The following is a 15,388-nucleotide window of genomic DNA, read 5'->3' as shown; positions in this document are numbered from 1 at the left end:
GTCACGGTGGTCACATGATTGGGAAAGGTCCCGATCGAAAGAGGAGATCTGGTCCTTTCTGTGAGTACCGGACATGTAACTCGGAGCGCCCAGGGTGTTTTTCTTAATTGCATGCAAATGTGCGGCCGCACGGCGTCAAGGCCCAGACGCCAGGAGGCCGCACATTTGCGTGCGGCCGGCTCCAAGAGGTTAAAAAAAGGTTGTGATGGTTGCTTATGAATGAGTAAAACTTCAGTAAACTCTGATTTATCCTTTTTTAGCCTTAGTGTCACTCTAAAACTTTATAGTTCACTTCTAGTGAACTTTATACTGTTATACTTATCATACAGGACTTTTATTCATAGACCCTGCATTATATGCAGACTACCTTCAGGTGATTGAGCACTGGCAAAAAAAAACCTTGGTAGGGCCACCCCTAGAGCGAACTTGTATAGCCTCACCCAGTCCTTGACCCTGTGGTTTTATAGGCATTGAATTTGAGAGTTTTTCACCTTAATATGGTATGCCCTGCCATTCTGCAGCGCAAGCAATTTAAATATGTCTGTGTTCTTTTCTGCCAAGAAAGCAAATGGAGCATTGCTGCATCCCTGCTTCCATTTTTTAGAGGCACAGCAAGAGGAACACAGTGCCTTGGTTATAGTAGCTCTCATATCCAGATACACAAACCCCATTCATTCCATTTTCCATAACCATGGGTAACCCAATGTGGATTCCCTCACTTGGCAATGGCGGATCACGGGCATAAGGGAGCTGAGACAAAAGGGCTGAGTAACATTCTCCTGCAAACAGCCTACAAAACACCATTCAGGGTGATGGCTGTTCCTCGTCCTAGAGCAATGTCCTTTTATGACACCGTTCCCCCTCTCTGACTCTAGCTTTCTCTCAAGCACATACCAAGCAGTCTGTCTGACAAAAGCAGATTTCCTTGCCGCTATGTCTGAAAATTGAAGGTTGTAGAAAGGACATGAGTTTTGTACAAATTCAGAGGCCAGAAATGCTGCATGCTGCCTTCCCTCCTGACTCTGTTTATTAATCTGAGGCAGATCCTCCTTTACTTGAAGCTCCATAGAAAAAAACAGCGCTGTGGTGGTAGTAATATAAAAACCCCTCTAGGGGGAGTACCTTTACTGGAATAAACAATGGGACATAATACACTTAAGTTTGTGGCTTGGAGGAAATGCCTGAGTCAGGTTGACGGCCCGTCCTCTCGGGGATGATGTACAGTGGTGATGAATGGAGTTGAGCCTCTCAGATGCAGGGACCACGTGATCGCGGCATCCTGTGATGATGTCACCGCGATAGCCAGGAGACAGGGAAAGCCCGGCGTACTGCCACAAGCAGGGGAGGTGTGGCCGGTTACCAGGACGACATGTTTCACGCACATGCGCTTTCTCAAGTCAATCATAGCACTTGCGTCCAAGTGCAAGAAACAGCGCCTGTGTACAATCGCCTTCAAAGATGGAACGAGATGGCTGCGGGTGACATCAGCAGGCATGACTGCTCCTCCCATATGCCCCAGACATTCTTAAAAGCACCTTGGATTTAAATACGGTTAAGGTTTAAAAAAAAAAAAAAAAAAAATTTTAGTTTGAGGGAGAAGTAGATTGGGGACTGGATTTAGTCCCTTGGACAAGTAGATTTTTTAAATTTCCACACCCCTTTTTTAGTGTTTGGACTGATTGTCACGGACATTGTATCTTGTGTATCACAAAAATCAATCAGTTGTACTAAAACCAATATACTGTAATGGTCGCCTCTGTACATGGTCAGGGAATATAGCTTAGCATGGCGTCAAAGGAGCAGAATAAACTTTTCTCAATCGGACAAAATTTTGGACAGTGTATGCGGGTTTTCATTCAAAAATTACATTCAGTTTAAAATTGAATGTTAAAAGCAAGTGAAATCTTCAAACGACATTCGTCCAGTCTTTGAATGTACAGAAAATTTTTGTGCAAATATTCTCATCCGAAAATCGAGGTGTATGAGCAGTATAAGCATGCTTTTTATCCTGTCATGACGGGTTCAAAAAAATAAAAAATTATGTGCTTATGTATAGAGTGCCCCTATAGCAAAGTAAAAAAAAAAAAACTTCTGTCTTTTAGAATCGCTCACATCTCTCTCCTGCCCAGAACTACATGTTCCACGAGGAATTGCTCCTCACGCATTCACAAGTTCTCAGGCACTTACTGACAAGTATGGACGGTGTACTGAGCTGTATGTGTGTTGCACTGTGTGTACTGACATGTATAAATGGTCTACTGAGCCGGGGCATATCTACCATGAGGCGAACAAGGCGTTTTCCTTGAGTGGCATTTTACAGGGGGGTCGAGCTGCCCCCAAGCAGAAAGGGCATGTGTGTATGAGCGGCAGCGCTGCCATTAGGAAGGGGGGGGGCAGCTGGCACACAAGTAGGGGGACTAGCTGCAGAGGAGGACCGAGTGGTGGACGGATCCCCAGTGTGTGCAGGGAATGATCAGGTCTTGCTGCCAGACAGGCTGCGGCCAGGATCTGCAGTGTGCACCAGGCTGTGTGGGGTGGGTGAGGCCTGGGTGCAAGCGGTAGGGACTGTGAAGAAGAGGATAAGGTCAGGATAGCAGAGCCTCCCTGCTCTTTGTTGCAGCTGCTGCCAGAGATCTTGGTGGAGATGGGACACAGGCTCAACTACCATTCCTGGCACCAGATACTGACACCATCTGGAGGAGCTTCTGTTGTACAGATAAGAGCATGGAGGACTGGTGCTGCCCCCTTTACCCTGGTCACCCAGCCCTAGTGTCTCCTATAGCAGTCCCTGTTCCTAGAAGCCAAGCAAGCCTAGCCTACTGTTATGTGGCTGCCCCCAGGAATGCTGTGATGTTCTCTAGCCAAGTTCCTGTGGTTCCAGGAGTGCAGTTGTCTGCAGGAGTGGCAGGGATCTGTGTCTCACAGGAACATTGTCAGTTCAGGCAGCAGACAGACATCCACAAACAGGCGAAGGATCGGGCCAGGCAGTAGGCAGAAACGCCAGTAAACATGCCATGGTCAGGACAGGCAGAGGCAACACTGCATTGTTGTGGCAGTGATCAGAAACGCTGGCTGCACTGGTCTGGTGACGGTGGGACTTTAGTACTGGCTATCAAGAACGCTGCTACTGATTTAGAGGTCTGGTTACACTGGGTCTGGTGTGATGCCAATCAGGGAGACTGTTGTTGACTTTCACTGGTGTGATGACAGGGATTGCTGTGGCTCTGATCAGGAAAACAGTTGCTTTCTGCACTGGTCTGGTGCAGTAGCAATCAGGAACACTGAGTCAAGCTACAGTGGTCTGGAGACACTATTAGGGCTTGTTCATGCTATTATATCACGTTGTTCATGTGAGGTTGGGGGGGGGGGGGGAGGGGTGCAGAGAATCTTGTGATTGAGCTGAGGTTTTATGCCACCTCAACCCCTGCCCCCCCCCCCCCCCCCCCCCTCAGTAGCATGGCACTTCAAGCGGTCTTGTGTTTTTATTTTAGTTCCTTAATCCTTCTGTTTCTTGAGAGCCTGTTAACAGTTCCGTGGCTATGTAGTTGCCCACCCCTCAGCTCATCTCTTGAGTTTGTCCCATGGTCTGTGAATAGAAGTCCTGTACTGTACAATTAAGAAAATAGGAATTTTACTTGCCTTAAAATTCCTTTATCTTGGAAGACTCAACAGGATACAGGTCCCTCTCCTTTTGTTTCTTGAATAAATTCTTAATTCTTGCTACACAAAAAAAACAAAAAAAAAAGTGAGTGGGCGGGGTCATAGCGGTGCACTTTAGGGGGCTGCTGTACCATGTTTATTGCTAGTGTCCAGTTACCTGAATATAGTCTGCATATAACCCGTGGTCTATGAATAAAAGACCTGTACTGTAATTCAAGATAAGGAATTTACAAGTAACTTTGTTTAACATTTATTTTCATTGCACATGATTGAATATTCTTTGCAGAGTGAATTGTCACATTCACTGAGCTAAGGGAACGTTATATTGCACAGTGAGCAGCAGATTTGCCTTTAGTAAACTAAGCTGTGAGTTCCGAAGTTCCCCTTGTCTGTTGAAAGCAGAAATGATTTACCAGTCTTCTGTATTGGGCATTGGTGATCATATGCAAAGATTGACTTGTTTCTGGATCTTTGCTCGAATATAGATTCTAATTAGCTTTTTTTGTTTTACAGACTAGGCAGATGGCAGCTGTCCTGCTTCGTCGTCTCCTATCATCATCATTTGAAGAAGTTTATCCATCCTTGCCTACTGATGTCCAGAATGCTATTAAAAGTGAATTATTACTTGTCATTCAGTTGGAGTCTCAGTCCACTATGAGGAAGAAGATCTGTGACATTGTTGCAGAACTGGCTAGGAATTTAATTGGTGAGAGCTCCTTCACGAGATACAGAAAGTTATAGTAAACTTGTATTGAAATACAGAGGCTGCTATAATGGTTTTCCTTTTAAAATGCTAGTTGCCTGGCTTCAGTGCTGTGGCTCAGGAAACAAATGTGCACATTACCAAATTCAAAAATGTAATCTGCAGGTTTTGGTTATTAAGTAGCTTGCATATTTCTGCAAAAACAGATTTTTTTTATTGATTATTAATGTTGAGTAGTTTTTGCACGAAGCACAAAGACTTCTGTCCCATTTTTCTTCCAAGTATAAAGTACTTTTGATAGTTGGGTGATTTTGCTTGGTCAAATGCAGTGAACAAGTTACTTTTAATCCTTGGGTGAATCTGTCAGTCCTTGTTAAAGCAGTAGGTGTCATTTGCATGTCTAATTTCCTTTCACAAATCTAAATAACAAAGTGGTTATTCCTCATTTAAAGGATAGATTTACCTTTTGAACATGCTACACCTGTATTTATTTGTTGTTCTTAACTCCTTGAGTTTCCACCTTCCCTGTGACAGTGGGCACAGGTCCCTCTCCCTGTAGCCACTGTTACATTTGGAAATTGGCGTGGCTGAATAAACTACAAGTTCAGTCTGTCATTGCTGCAGACACTTCTAAATTTCACTATACTCCGAGCCCACTGATCAGCATGCTTGCAGTCCATTCAAAAGTCCTTCAGCTTTATAACAGCCCATGCATAGGTACAGGCAGAAAGATGGAGAACTTGTCAGCAGGAGCTTGACATTGCATCCTTGATCCACTGATTGTGGGTGCAATATTTTGTAGGCCTCTGGAGGGAAAAAAAGGTACTTTTTTTTTTTTTTTTTTTATCTGTGGGGTATTTTTTTTATTTTCTTTTTGTTCCACCTGAAAAAAATTAGCATTTTTTGCCTAAATGAACTTATCCTTTAACCACACCGAGACGGACACTTTAACCCCTTCTGCCTAGGCTGTTTTTCAGTACTGTAAGACCATGTTCACACAAGCCTTCTTCAGCTTGCAGCTTAGAAACACTCAACAAGCAAATCTCATTCATTTCAATGGCCCATGTTCACATTTGAGCATTTTGTCGCTCAAAAAAGTACATGAGCTACTTCTCAGGCAGATTTGAGTGTTTTATTTTTCTCCCCATAGACTTGAATGGAAATGCCTTGAAAACGCAACATGAGTGTTTAGTTGTTTTTTTTGTTTTTTTTTTTTTTAGGTTTTTTTCAAGCGTTTTTTGTCTCAAACAGCAGCTCTCCTCCCCCTTTTTCAGCAGCTCTCCTCCCCCTTTTTCAGCAGCTCTCCTCCCCCTTTTTCAGCAGCTCTCCTCCCCCTTTTTCAGCAGCTCTCCTCCCCCTTTTTCAGCAGCTCTCCTCCCCCTTTTTCAGCAGCTCTCCTCCCCCTTTTTCAGCAGCTCTCCTCCCCCTTTTTCAGCAGCTCTCCTCCCCCTTTTTCAGCAGCTCTCCTCCCCCTTTTTCAGCAGCTCTCCTCCCCCTTTTTCAGCAGCTCTCCTCCCCCTTTTTCAGCAGCTCTCCTCCCCCTTTTTCAGCAGCTCTCCTCCCCCTTTTTCAGCAGCTCTCCTCCCCCTTTTTCAGCAGCTCTCCTCCCCCTTTTTCAGCAGCTCTCCTCCCCCTTTTTCAGCAGCTCTCCTCCCCCTTTTTCAGCAGCTCTCCTCCCCCTTTTTCAGCAGCTCTCCTCCCCCTTTTTCAGCAGCTCTCCTCCCCCTTTTTCAGCAGCTCTCCTCCCCCTTTTTCAGCAGCTCTCCTCCCCCTTTTTCAGCAGCTCTCCTCCCCCTTTTTCAGCAGCTCTCCTCCCCCTTTTTCAGCAGCTCTCCTCCCCCTTTTTCAGCAGCTCTCCTCCCCCTTTTTCAGCAGCTCTCCTCCCCCTTTTTCAGCAGCTCTCCTCCCCCTTTTTCAGCAGCTCTCCTCCCCCTTTTTCAGCAGCTCTCCTCCCCCTTTTTCAGCAGCTCTCCTCCCCCTTTTTCAGCAGCTCTCCTCCCCCTTTTTCAGCAGCTCTCCTCCCCCTTTTTCAGCAGCTCTCCTCCCCCTTTTTCAGCAGCTCTCCTCCCCCTTTTTCAGCAGCTCTCCTCCCCCTTTTTCAGCAGCTCTCCTCCCCCTTTTTCAGCAGCTCTCCTCCCCCTTTTTCAGCAGCTCTCCTCCCCCTTTTTCAGCAGCTCTCCTCCCCCTTTTTCAGCAGCTCTCCTCCCCCTTTTTCAGCAGCTCTCCTCCCCCTTTTTCAGCAGCTCTCCTCCCCCTTTTTCAGCAGCTCTCCTCCCCCTTTTTGTTGAAAAACTCATTAACAAAAGCATATATTTACAAATCTCAAAAAAAGCTTGAAAAAGTGCCTGAAAATGCTCAGCTAAGTGTGAATATAGCCTTACACTTTGATAATTAGGCATGCAACACTGTACACAAATGACATTTTATCAAATTTTGTGACCGCTTTCTTTTGGTGTTTAATCACCACTCAGTTTTTTTTTTATATTTTGCTATGTAAACGAAAAAAATATGTTTTGAAAAACACCTTTCTCTCTTTAGATAAAAATTTTTGCAAGTGGGTTTTTTTTTCTTTTTTCTATTTAGGGCAAAATGTATTAAGGTACATTTCTTTGGTTAAAATAACCCAAATCCGTGTATTTAGTCTGTGTGAAAGTGAGTCTGCAAACTGCGATATATACATTTGAAAATTGATCAGTCCTGATGTTCTGACTGCCTATCTCAATTCTTGTGGCCCTAAAATGCCAGGACAGTACAAATATTCCCTAATTTACCACTTTTTTGGAAAGTAGACAGTTCAAGATATTTAGTAAGAGGCATATGTATAATTACCTCAAAACCCATTCTGCTGTGCCTCCCGAGTATGGGGATAACCCTATGAATGAGACTTTCACAGTTTAGGGCTCCAAAATCAAAGAAAATCTTTTGGGATTTCAACTAGCATAAATTATGCATCTCATTTCCTAACTACCTATCACAGTTTTGAGAGCCCTGGAGCACCAGAACAGTGAAGGGGGGGGGAAATCGCTCGTCCCCCACCCCCTTTCCTGACCTGCCGGGCTGCATGTTCGGATAAGGGTTTGGTATGGATTTTGTGGGGACCGCCACACCATTTTTTTTTAATTTTTTTTTTATTGCTGCCAATTCTTTTACATTCAGCTGTCAGTGGGGAACCCTGCTGCCAGCTGAAACATTAACACATGGTTGTCACTACTAAATATACCGCATGAGTCAATAAAATAACTCGTGCAGTATTTTAGTAGCGTTTACGGTTTTTCTGACCTTCAGAATGAATTAATTGGTTTTCAATGCATTCCTATGGGAAACAGTGTTTTGGTTCACAAATTTTTTGCTATACGAAAAGTCCTGCAGAACGAATTAAATTTGTATACCAAGGTAGTACTGTAACAGCCTTTCATAAAGTACTACAATAATATGGCAACCGATCACACTCAGCTGAATCACCTTGACCAAAACTGAACCAGGTAGTGTAAGATTTTTTCATCTTTCATAATGGATTGAAATTCTTGCGTTTATCCTTGTAATTCAGTAATTTAGCAAAACCTGTACTTCACTGCTCATTATGTGTAATTGAGAGAGCCTATAACCATCCCCTGCATTGTGTACAATTGAGAATGTGGATAGGTAGTCCTGTGTTAAGCGTTACTGTCAGAAACTTTAGTAAGAAGCTTTCTTATCTCAGAACTTGCCCATTACAAGGACCTGATCTTGTGTTGGAATGCCTTTATTTGACATTCCAAGTTGATTGTGAAATAAACATTGAATTCCCTCCCTACATGGCATTGATTTGTCTTTTATTGTTTAATCAGATGATGATGGCAATAATCAATGGCCAGAAGCACTGAAGTTTTTATTTGATTCTGTGAGCTCTCAAGATGTTGGACTGCGTGAGTCTGCCCTGCATATCTTCTGGTATTGTATATTTTCATTTACATTCCTATTTAATAGCAATAACCGATTGAAATCTAATCTTATTCTCTTTGGTACCAGCCTATATTACCCCTTCGTTACTGGGCCATTTTTTATTTTCAAATAGTTTTTATCAAAATATTTCAAGGTACAAATAATGCAAAAGACAAATGTCACGTTATAAAAGGTATCAAACATCACCAAAGAAAACAATAGTAATACCTAACGAAATCAGAAAATCTGTGCAATAAGAACTGGGTAGCTCAAATAGAAAGTTCCTAGCAGAGAACGGAGAGATAAGAGACAGTAAAAAGTAAGAAAAAGAGGTAAGCAGAAACGGGGGGAGAAGAAGTGGGCCAAATTGGGAAATATCAAGGCACGGAAATGTATTGAATTCATGGGTCCCATGTTTTATCAGATTTGTTAGAATACAGGTGAGTCTGTCATTAATCATGATCCAATTCAATTTGTTCTTAACATATTCAAGCGGAATAATTGACCTCTTCCAATATTTAGCAATAGTGATTCTTGCTGCTAACAGTATATAAGTAAGCAATTTAAGGGCTTTTTTTGGTACTGTATTTGGAAATTTATGGAAGGGGGCTGTCTTTGGGGCTCTACGAACATTCATCTTGTTCAGTTACTATCGGACATCGCCACCAGACGTGGAACATAGAACCCACCTGGCCGCAACGCCAAAAGCATATTGGTGAGGCAGAGGGATGCATATTCGCCGTCTGGGTTGGGACCAGGTACCATCGCAATAGTGTTTTATAGTTCGCTTCAATTAAGGCGGTATTGATGGAAACTTTAGATAATGCCAAGTCTTTCTTGCCAATCAGATTATTATATCTAAAGACTTTGTGGGGGGGCATTTGCAGTTTCTCTTTAAAGTGCTGGAGAGGGTGAATTTGGGCACTCCAGAGGTAGTCTCCTATCTGCAATAAGCCCTTAATGATCCACTATTGGAATAGGGCTGGAACCAGACCAATTACAAATTCAGGATTACAAAAAACAGGGGCAAAAGGTGTGTGCGAGGAGGCTAATGGTTTGCGATGTCATACTCTATCCCAGACTGTCAGTGAGAAAGATAGAGTGGGACATAATATAGGAGGGCGAGATTGATTAGGGAGCCAAAGTAGGGAACTGACTGCTAAAGGATAGCAGGAAAGAGCTTCAATAGAAACCCAGAGGGGAGTAGATCCTATAGCGGTAGTGTAGGCCAATTGCGCAATTTGGGTGGCTTGGAAATATGCTTGAAGATTAGGAAGGCCAATGCCACCATGGGATTTTAAAACTTATAATGTCTTCTGATTCAACCAAGGCCTTCTATTGTTCCAAGCACCTCTGCCTGTAGGTGCTGCAACTCACATCTCGGAATTGGCATTGGCAAGGTCCTAAAAAAACAAGGTACAACAATCGAGGTAGAAACGTCATTTTAACAGAGTTGATCCTGCCAAACCAAGATATGGAGTAAGCAGCCCAACGACGAAGATCCTCAAGTTGTTTGAAAGAAGGGGGATAGTTTGCTTAGTATAGGGCGGGTGTCGGCAAATCGCGGCTCCAGAGCCGGATGCGTCTTTTTTTCATCTTTGCTGCTGCTCCGGAGCACACTGCCCACCAGGTGACAGGCAATAGGGTTTCAGTGGTCGGCAAGCCGCGGATCGCAAGCCACATGTGGCTCTTCTGTGTGCCGGGCGCCCGCTCCCCTCCCTCCTCTCGGGCGGCCGCCTCAAAAGTCAGGACTCTTTTAATCCAGCCCGCGGAGCGTGGAACATTGGCTGTCAGGATGTAGGCGGGGCAGCGTGACGAACTCCTCTCCTCTCACAGTCCGCCCTGAAGACCGGAACACAGCGAGAGGAACGCGCGGAGCAAAGGTAAGTGAATTGAGACAATATGGGGAATGAATTACTATATGGGGAATGAATAACTATATGGGGGATGAATTACTATATGGGGGATGAATTACTATATGGGGGATGAATTACTATATGGGTGATGAATTACTATATGGGGGATGAATTACTATATGGGGGGATGAATTACTATATGGGGGATGAATTACTATATGGGGGATGAAGCTAACTGCACGATCCTGTATATAGCATTAAGGTAAGAAACAATATATGCAGTGTTGGATTTGTTTTAAATGTTGCAATGGTTTTGCGGCTCCCAGTCTTTTTTTTCCCTTCGGAAACGGGTCCAAGTGGCTCTTTATGTCTTAAAAGTTGCAGACCCCTGGTATAGGGTCTCATTTGAAGCTGTCAAGTTAATCCCTAAATAGGGCAAATAACTGCGGGCCCATTGGAAGTCATATATAATTCTAAGCTGTTGCTCCATTGAAGAGGATAACAAAACATTAAGGGCTGTTGTTTTGTGAGTTTAACCACCTCCGCAATATCCGTAATATGGCGGACGCAAGGTGGTTCTCTCGTTCAGGGAGGACGTCATATGACGTCCTCCCATTCTAACCACGCATGCGCGGCGATCGGCGGTGCGCTGTGTCCCTCAGACACAGCGGATCACCGATCCTCGGAAAGAGCCGAAGATGTCATCTGATCAGCTGTGTCCAATCACAGCTGATTACATGTAAACAGGGAAATGCCGGTTATCGGCATTTCTCTCCTCTCGAGCTGTCACGCTGACAGCTCGAGAGGAGAGCCGGTAATCTGCATTCCGTGGAGGGGACATGTACACTGATGATCAGTGTAGCCCCAGCAGTGCCACCTGTCAGTGTCAGCTGTCAGTGCTCATCAGTGCCACATATCAGTGCCTACCAGTGCACATCAATGCCACATATCAGTGCCCATCTGAGCTGCCTATCAGTGCCATATATCAGTGCTGCCTTTCAGTGCCACCTACCAGTGCCTCCTCATCAGTGTCCATCAGTGCATCCTATCAGTGCCCATCACTGCAGCCTCATTAGCACACAGCAGTGAAGGAGAAAAATCACTTATTTACAAAAATTTAAAAACTAAACTTTTTTTTTTAAATGTTCAGTGGTTTTTAGGTTTTTTTTAAGAAAAAATAAACCCAGCGTTGATTAAATACCACCAAAATAAAGCTCTGTCACAAAAAAATGATAAAAATTTCATATGGGTACAGTGTTGCATGACCGCGCAATTGTCATTCAAAGTGCAACAGTGCTGAAAGCTGGAAATTGGCCTGGGCAGGAAGGGGGTATAAGTGCTCTGTAGGCTTGTGGTTAAAGAGGGCCCAGAAAGTTCAGAGAAATGGCGCAAAAGAGAGATTAGTTATGGTGGTCAGAGGGGACGTAACATACATGTGGACATCGTTGGCAAATAAAGCGCATTTATGTTCTTGATGACCACAGTGGGACCCTGTGGATTCCAGGATTAGAGCAGATTGCTATAGCTAAAGGTTCTATGGCCAATGCAAAGGGCAGTGGGGAGAGTGAACAACCTCATGTCGAATTGGGGACACGGGGGATCCATAACCTCTTATGGACACTTGAGCCGAGGGAGTGTTGTATAATGACTTCAATAGTGTGAGAAATGTAGGACCAAAAGCTCGCAACACAGTAAACAAATATTCCCAGGTTAAGCTATCAAAAGCTGTATGGAGGTCCAAAGAAAGAAGCAAGTCCCGAGAGAGAGTGGCATCCCAATTGGAGCGAACAACAGAAATCAAAGCTATGGACCTGAAAATCTGATCCAATGTTTGGTGACCCGATTTGAAACCTGGATTGATCTTTGTGAACATACTGCGCCAAAAAGGAATTAAGACGCAGGGCCAAAAGTTGTGTTAGGATTTGCTGGTCACAATTTATTAGCGAAATAGGATATCAGCGTCCTTTATTAGGTTTAGGGATAACCCTAATATATGCTTTGTTTTTATCCAAAGGAATCACACCGTCTGCTCTCAAGGTATTGAAGTAAAGAGCCATATGGGGGAGCAGTTGTTAGAGAAGGCTTTATAGTAAACAGTTGGGGCCCGGGAACTTGTGTGACATTGGCATTTTAATAACTTTACCAAGCTCCTCGATAGTTATAGGTTGTTCCATAAGTTCCCTGTGGGCTTTGACAAGGGATGGAAGCTGCAAGGGACCCAAAAAAATCTTTTTTTTTGTTTACAAACGATTTTATTGTATAAAAGTAGACTGTAAAACAGCACATTTTCAAATAAAACTTTCAGCAAAAACAAGGCACTTTTGAATAGTACATTACAGAAAAGTATATTAACGTAAGAAAGGAATAGAAAAAAAAATAGCAAGCACATGAAATCTGTAAACAATGAGTTAGGTTAAATGATACATCTGTCGACAGTATATGCCATTCAACTTTCACTGGGAATGTAATTAATCATGCAATAAATGTCTAATCCCTCCATGACTCCCATTTTTTATCAAAGAAGTGCATCTTATCCAGTAGGGTATAATGAATGCGTTCCATGAGCATTACAGTATCAATTCTGTGTAAAACGGAGGTCAAGGGTACAGTATTGGACTTCCAATGCAAGGCAATAGACCATAAAGTGGCAATACATATAGTATGTATCAATCTCACAATGGCATCAGAGACCCCCGGGATATGAGCCCCCAATAAACAGGCCTGCATAGACAATCGTACCTGGGTACCCGCCAGTGAAGTAGCCACTTCAGATTACTTGCACCAAATCAAAGATATGGTCGGGCAATCCCAAAATATATGAACCAAAGTTCCTGTATGGCCACAGCCCCAGAAACAGAAGTGGGAACAGTACATGTAGTCTTGAGGGGGTGTAATACCATCTGGTTAAAACCTTAAGGGCTGTATCGCAAACCGAGATCTAGAGCACTTACATATGTTATCCACCATGGAATCCCAATCCTCCTCCGAAAAGGTGATACCACTATCCTCCTCCCATTTTTGTCTGTATAAAGGGGGTGTATGAGAAAGACACGTCAAAGATTGATGATAAAGATCAGAAATAAGAACCCTACCTCTGGGAGTCACGGCTGATACGTTCAAAAAAGGAAATCGGGGAGGATGGTATAAGGCCAAAATGTGAGTTAAAAAAGTGTCTAATCTGTCGGTAACGATGGTACTCACAAAGAGCGTTATCAAAAAACTTGCGTAGCATATCAAAGGTAATGTACGATCCTCTTTGGAAATCAGATAATCTGATAAGGGAACAATCGTACCACCAACGAAATGTTTGAGGGGATAAAAAAGCTGCGACAAAAGTAGGATCACCAAAAAATGATACACCTGGGGGAATAAGAGAGACTAGTTTCAATTTAAGTTTGTATTTGGACCAAAGCGTCAGTGAATGGGTCACTATGGAGTTGTAGAAAGTAAGCGATCGGGGAGAGATTTTGGACCACAGAATACCCGGTAAGTAAAATGGGCGTATAGACTGAGATTCAAGTTTGATCCATGGGGTCTGAGAATTAATAGCTGTCCATTGTGATTGCTGCGCAAAACGAGCCGAGAGGTAATATAGCCAAAAATTGGGAAGACCGAGCCCTCCCGTCCGTTGTGAGCGGGACAAAATGGATGAAGCAAAACGTGGAAGCTTATTACCCCCGATAAAATTAATAGTCCGCTGAAAGTGGTCCAAAAACGTTTTCGAGACCGGGACTGGAAGTGCTCTGAAAAGATAAAGTAGTTTAGGCAAGATATTCATTTTAACCGCTGTGACTCTACCCAGAAAGGAAATATGGTAACCATGCCAAATCTTTAATAGAGTAGAGAGACGAGATACACATGGTGGATAATTAGCAGCAAACATATCCGAGTATCTGGGAGTGAGATTAACACCCAAATAGGATATACGATCCATGATCCAACAAAATGAAAAAGAACTACGGAGAGATGCACTTAGGGAATCAGGAACATTAACAGGCATAATCACCGATTTGGTGAAATTAACAGTGAGACCTGACGCTATAGCAAAATCGTTCAATACAGCACATAAATTAGGCAATGAAATTAACGGGTTAGTAAGAAAAAGCATAACATCATCAGCATACATGCTTATTTTGAAATGTGAAATTGATAATGGATAGCCAGAAATATCCGGATATGATTTGATCGCCACTGCCAAAGGTTCCAACACCAGTGCAAACAAGAGAGGTGAAAGAGGACAACCCTGACTGGTGCCTCTACCCAATGTAAAAAAGTCAGAATTACAGCCAGGAAGCCTTATTCTCGTTTTAGGAGAGTCATATAGGGCGTGTATACCGGCCAAAAACCCATCACTGAAACCCATTTTCCGTAGCAAGGAAAATAGGGCCAAAGCACACTGTCAAAGGCCTTGTTTATGTCTAGACTCATCAGCAGAACCTCTTTAGAATGTAAATTGGCATCTTGAATAACATTTAGAATGAGGTGAATGTTATCAGTAATGAATCTGTCAGGAATAAAACCTGTTTGGTCTGGAGAGACCAAAGAGGAGATAATAGGGGCCAATCTGTCCACCAAAATGCGGCTAAATATTTTCAGATCGTTATTCATTACTGAGATTGGTCTATAGTTTTGTGGTAAACAGTGGTCTTTCTGTGGTTTGGGTATTAAAGACATATTAGCCAACAGCATCTCCTCAGGGAACTTACCACCATGCAAAACATCATTAAATAATGTTATCAAATAGGGAGCCAACGTAGAGGCAAAATGTTTATAATAACTAGTGGTGAATCCGTCGGGGCCCGGTGCAGTAGAACTTTTTAGCGCGCTAATTGCACAAGTTATTTCCTCTATAGTACAGGGGGCATTAAGAGAGGCAATCTGAGAAGGTGTAAGGGCAGGGAGGGGTATCGAGTCCAGCCATGAGTCAGATGAAAAAACAGAATCTGACAGGGGAGGAGCTAATAGACCAGAATAAAAGTTTTCAAAAATACCCAAAACTTCCTGAGGTAGAGATGAAATGGCACCCGAGGTGGTGCACAACTTAGACATGTGGGGGGTGCAGATGGTGGTTCAATTTCCTTGCAAACATAGTGGATGCTGAGTTGCTATGTAACAAGTACGAGGCCTTCGACCAGCGGAGAGCTTTTTCAGTCTTTTGGGAAAGTAGGGTATTAAATTCTAAACGCTTTTGGGACAACAACTGTTTATTAAGAAGAGATGGATTAGCAACATGACTTCTATAATGTGC

At 43.3% G+C, this 15,388-nt stretch overlaps 1 protein-coding gene across 1 annotated transcript in view; it reads left to right on the top strand.

Moving 5' to 3' along the window:
• IPO5 (importin 5) overlaps window positions 1–15,388 on the top strand; it is a 97,948-nt gene that overhangs the window by 9,597 nt on the left and 72,963 nt on the right. Inside the window, exons 3-4 of the mRNA XM_089679977.1 lie at window positions 4,174–4,366; window positions 8,191–8,293. Of these exons, the coding sequence (XP_089536103.1) occupies window positions 4,174–4,366; window positions 8,191–8,293 (296 nt within the window). The remainder of the gene's footprint in view (window positions 1–4,173; window positions 4,367–8,190; window positions 8,294–15,388) is intronic.

Source organism: Staurois parvus, unplaced genomic scaffold (assembly GCF_062004578.1).
Source record: "Staurois parvus isolate SC_StPar_1 unplaced genomic scaffold, SC_StPar_1.0 ptg000233l, whole genome shotgun sequence".
NCBI lineage: Eukaryota > Metazoa > Chordata > Amphibia > Anura > Ranidae > Staurois > Staurois parvus.
Note: the sequence above shows the minus strand (reverse complement) of the source record. Positions and strands in the feature narration are given on the sequence as shown.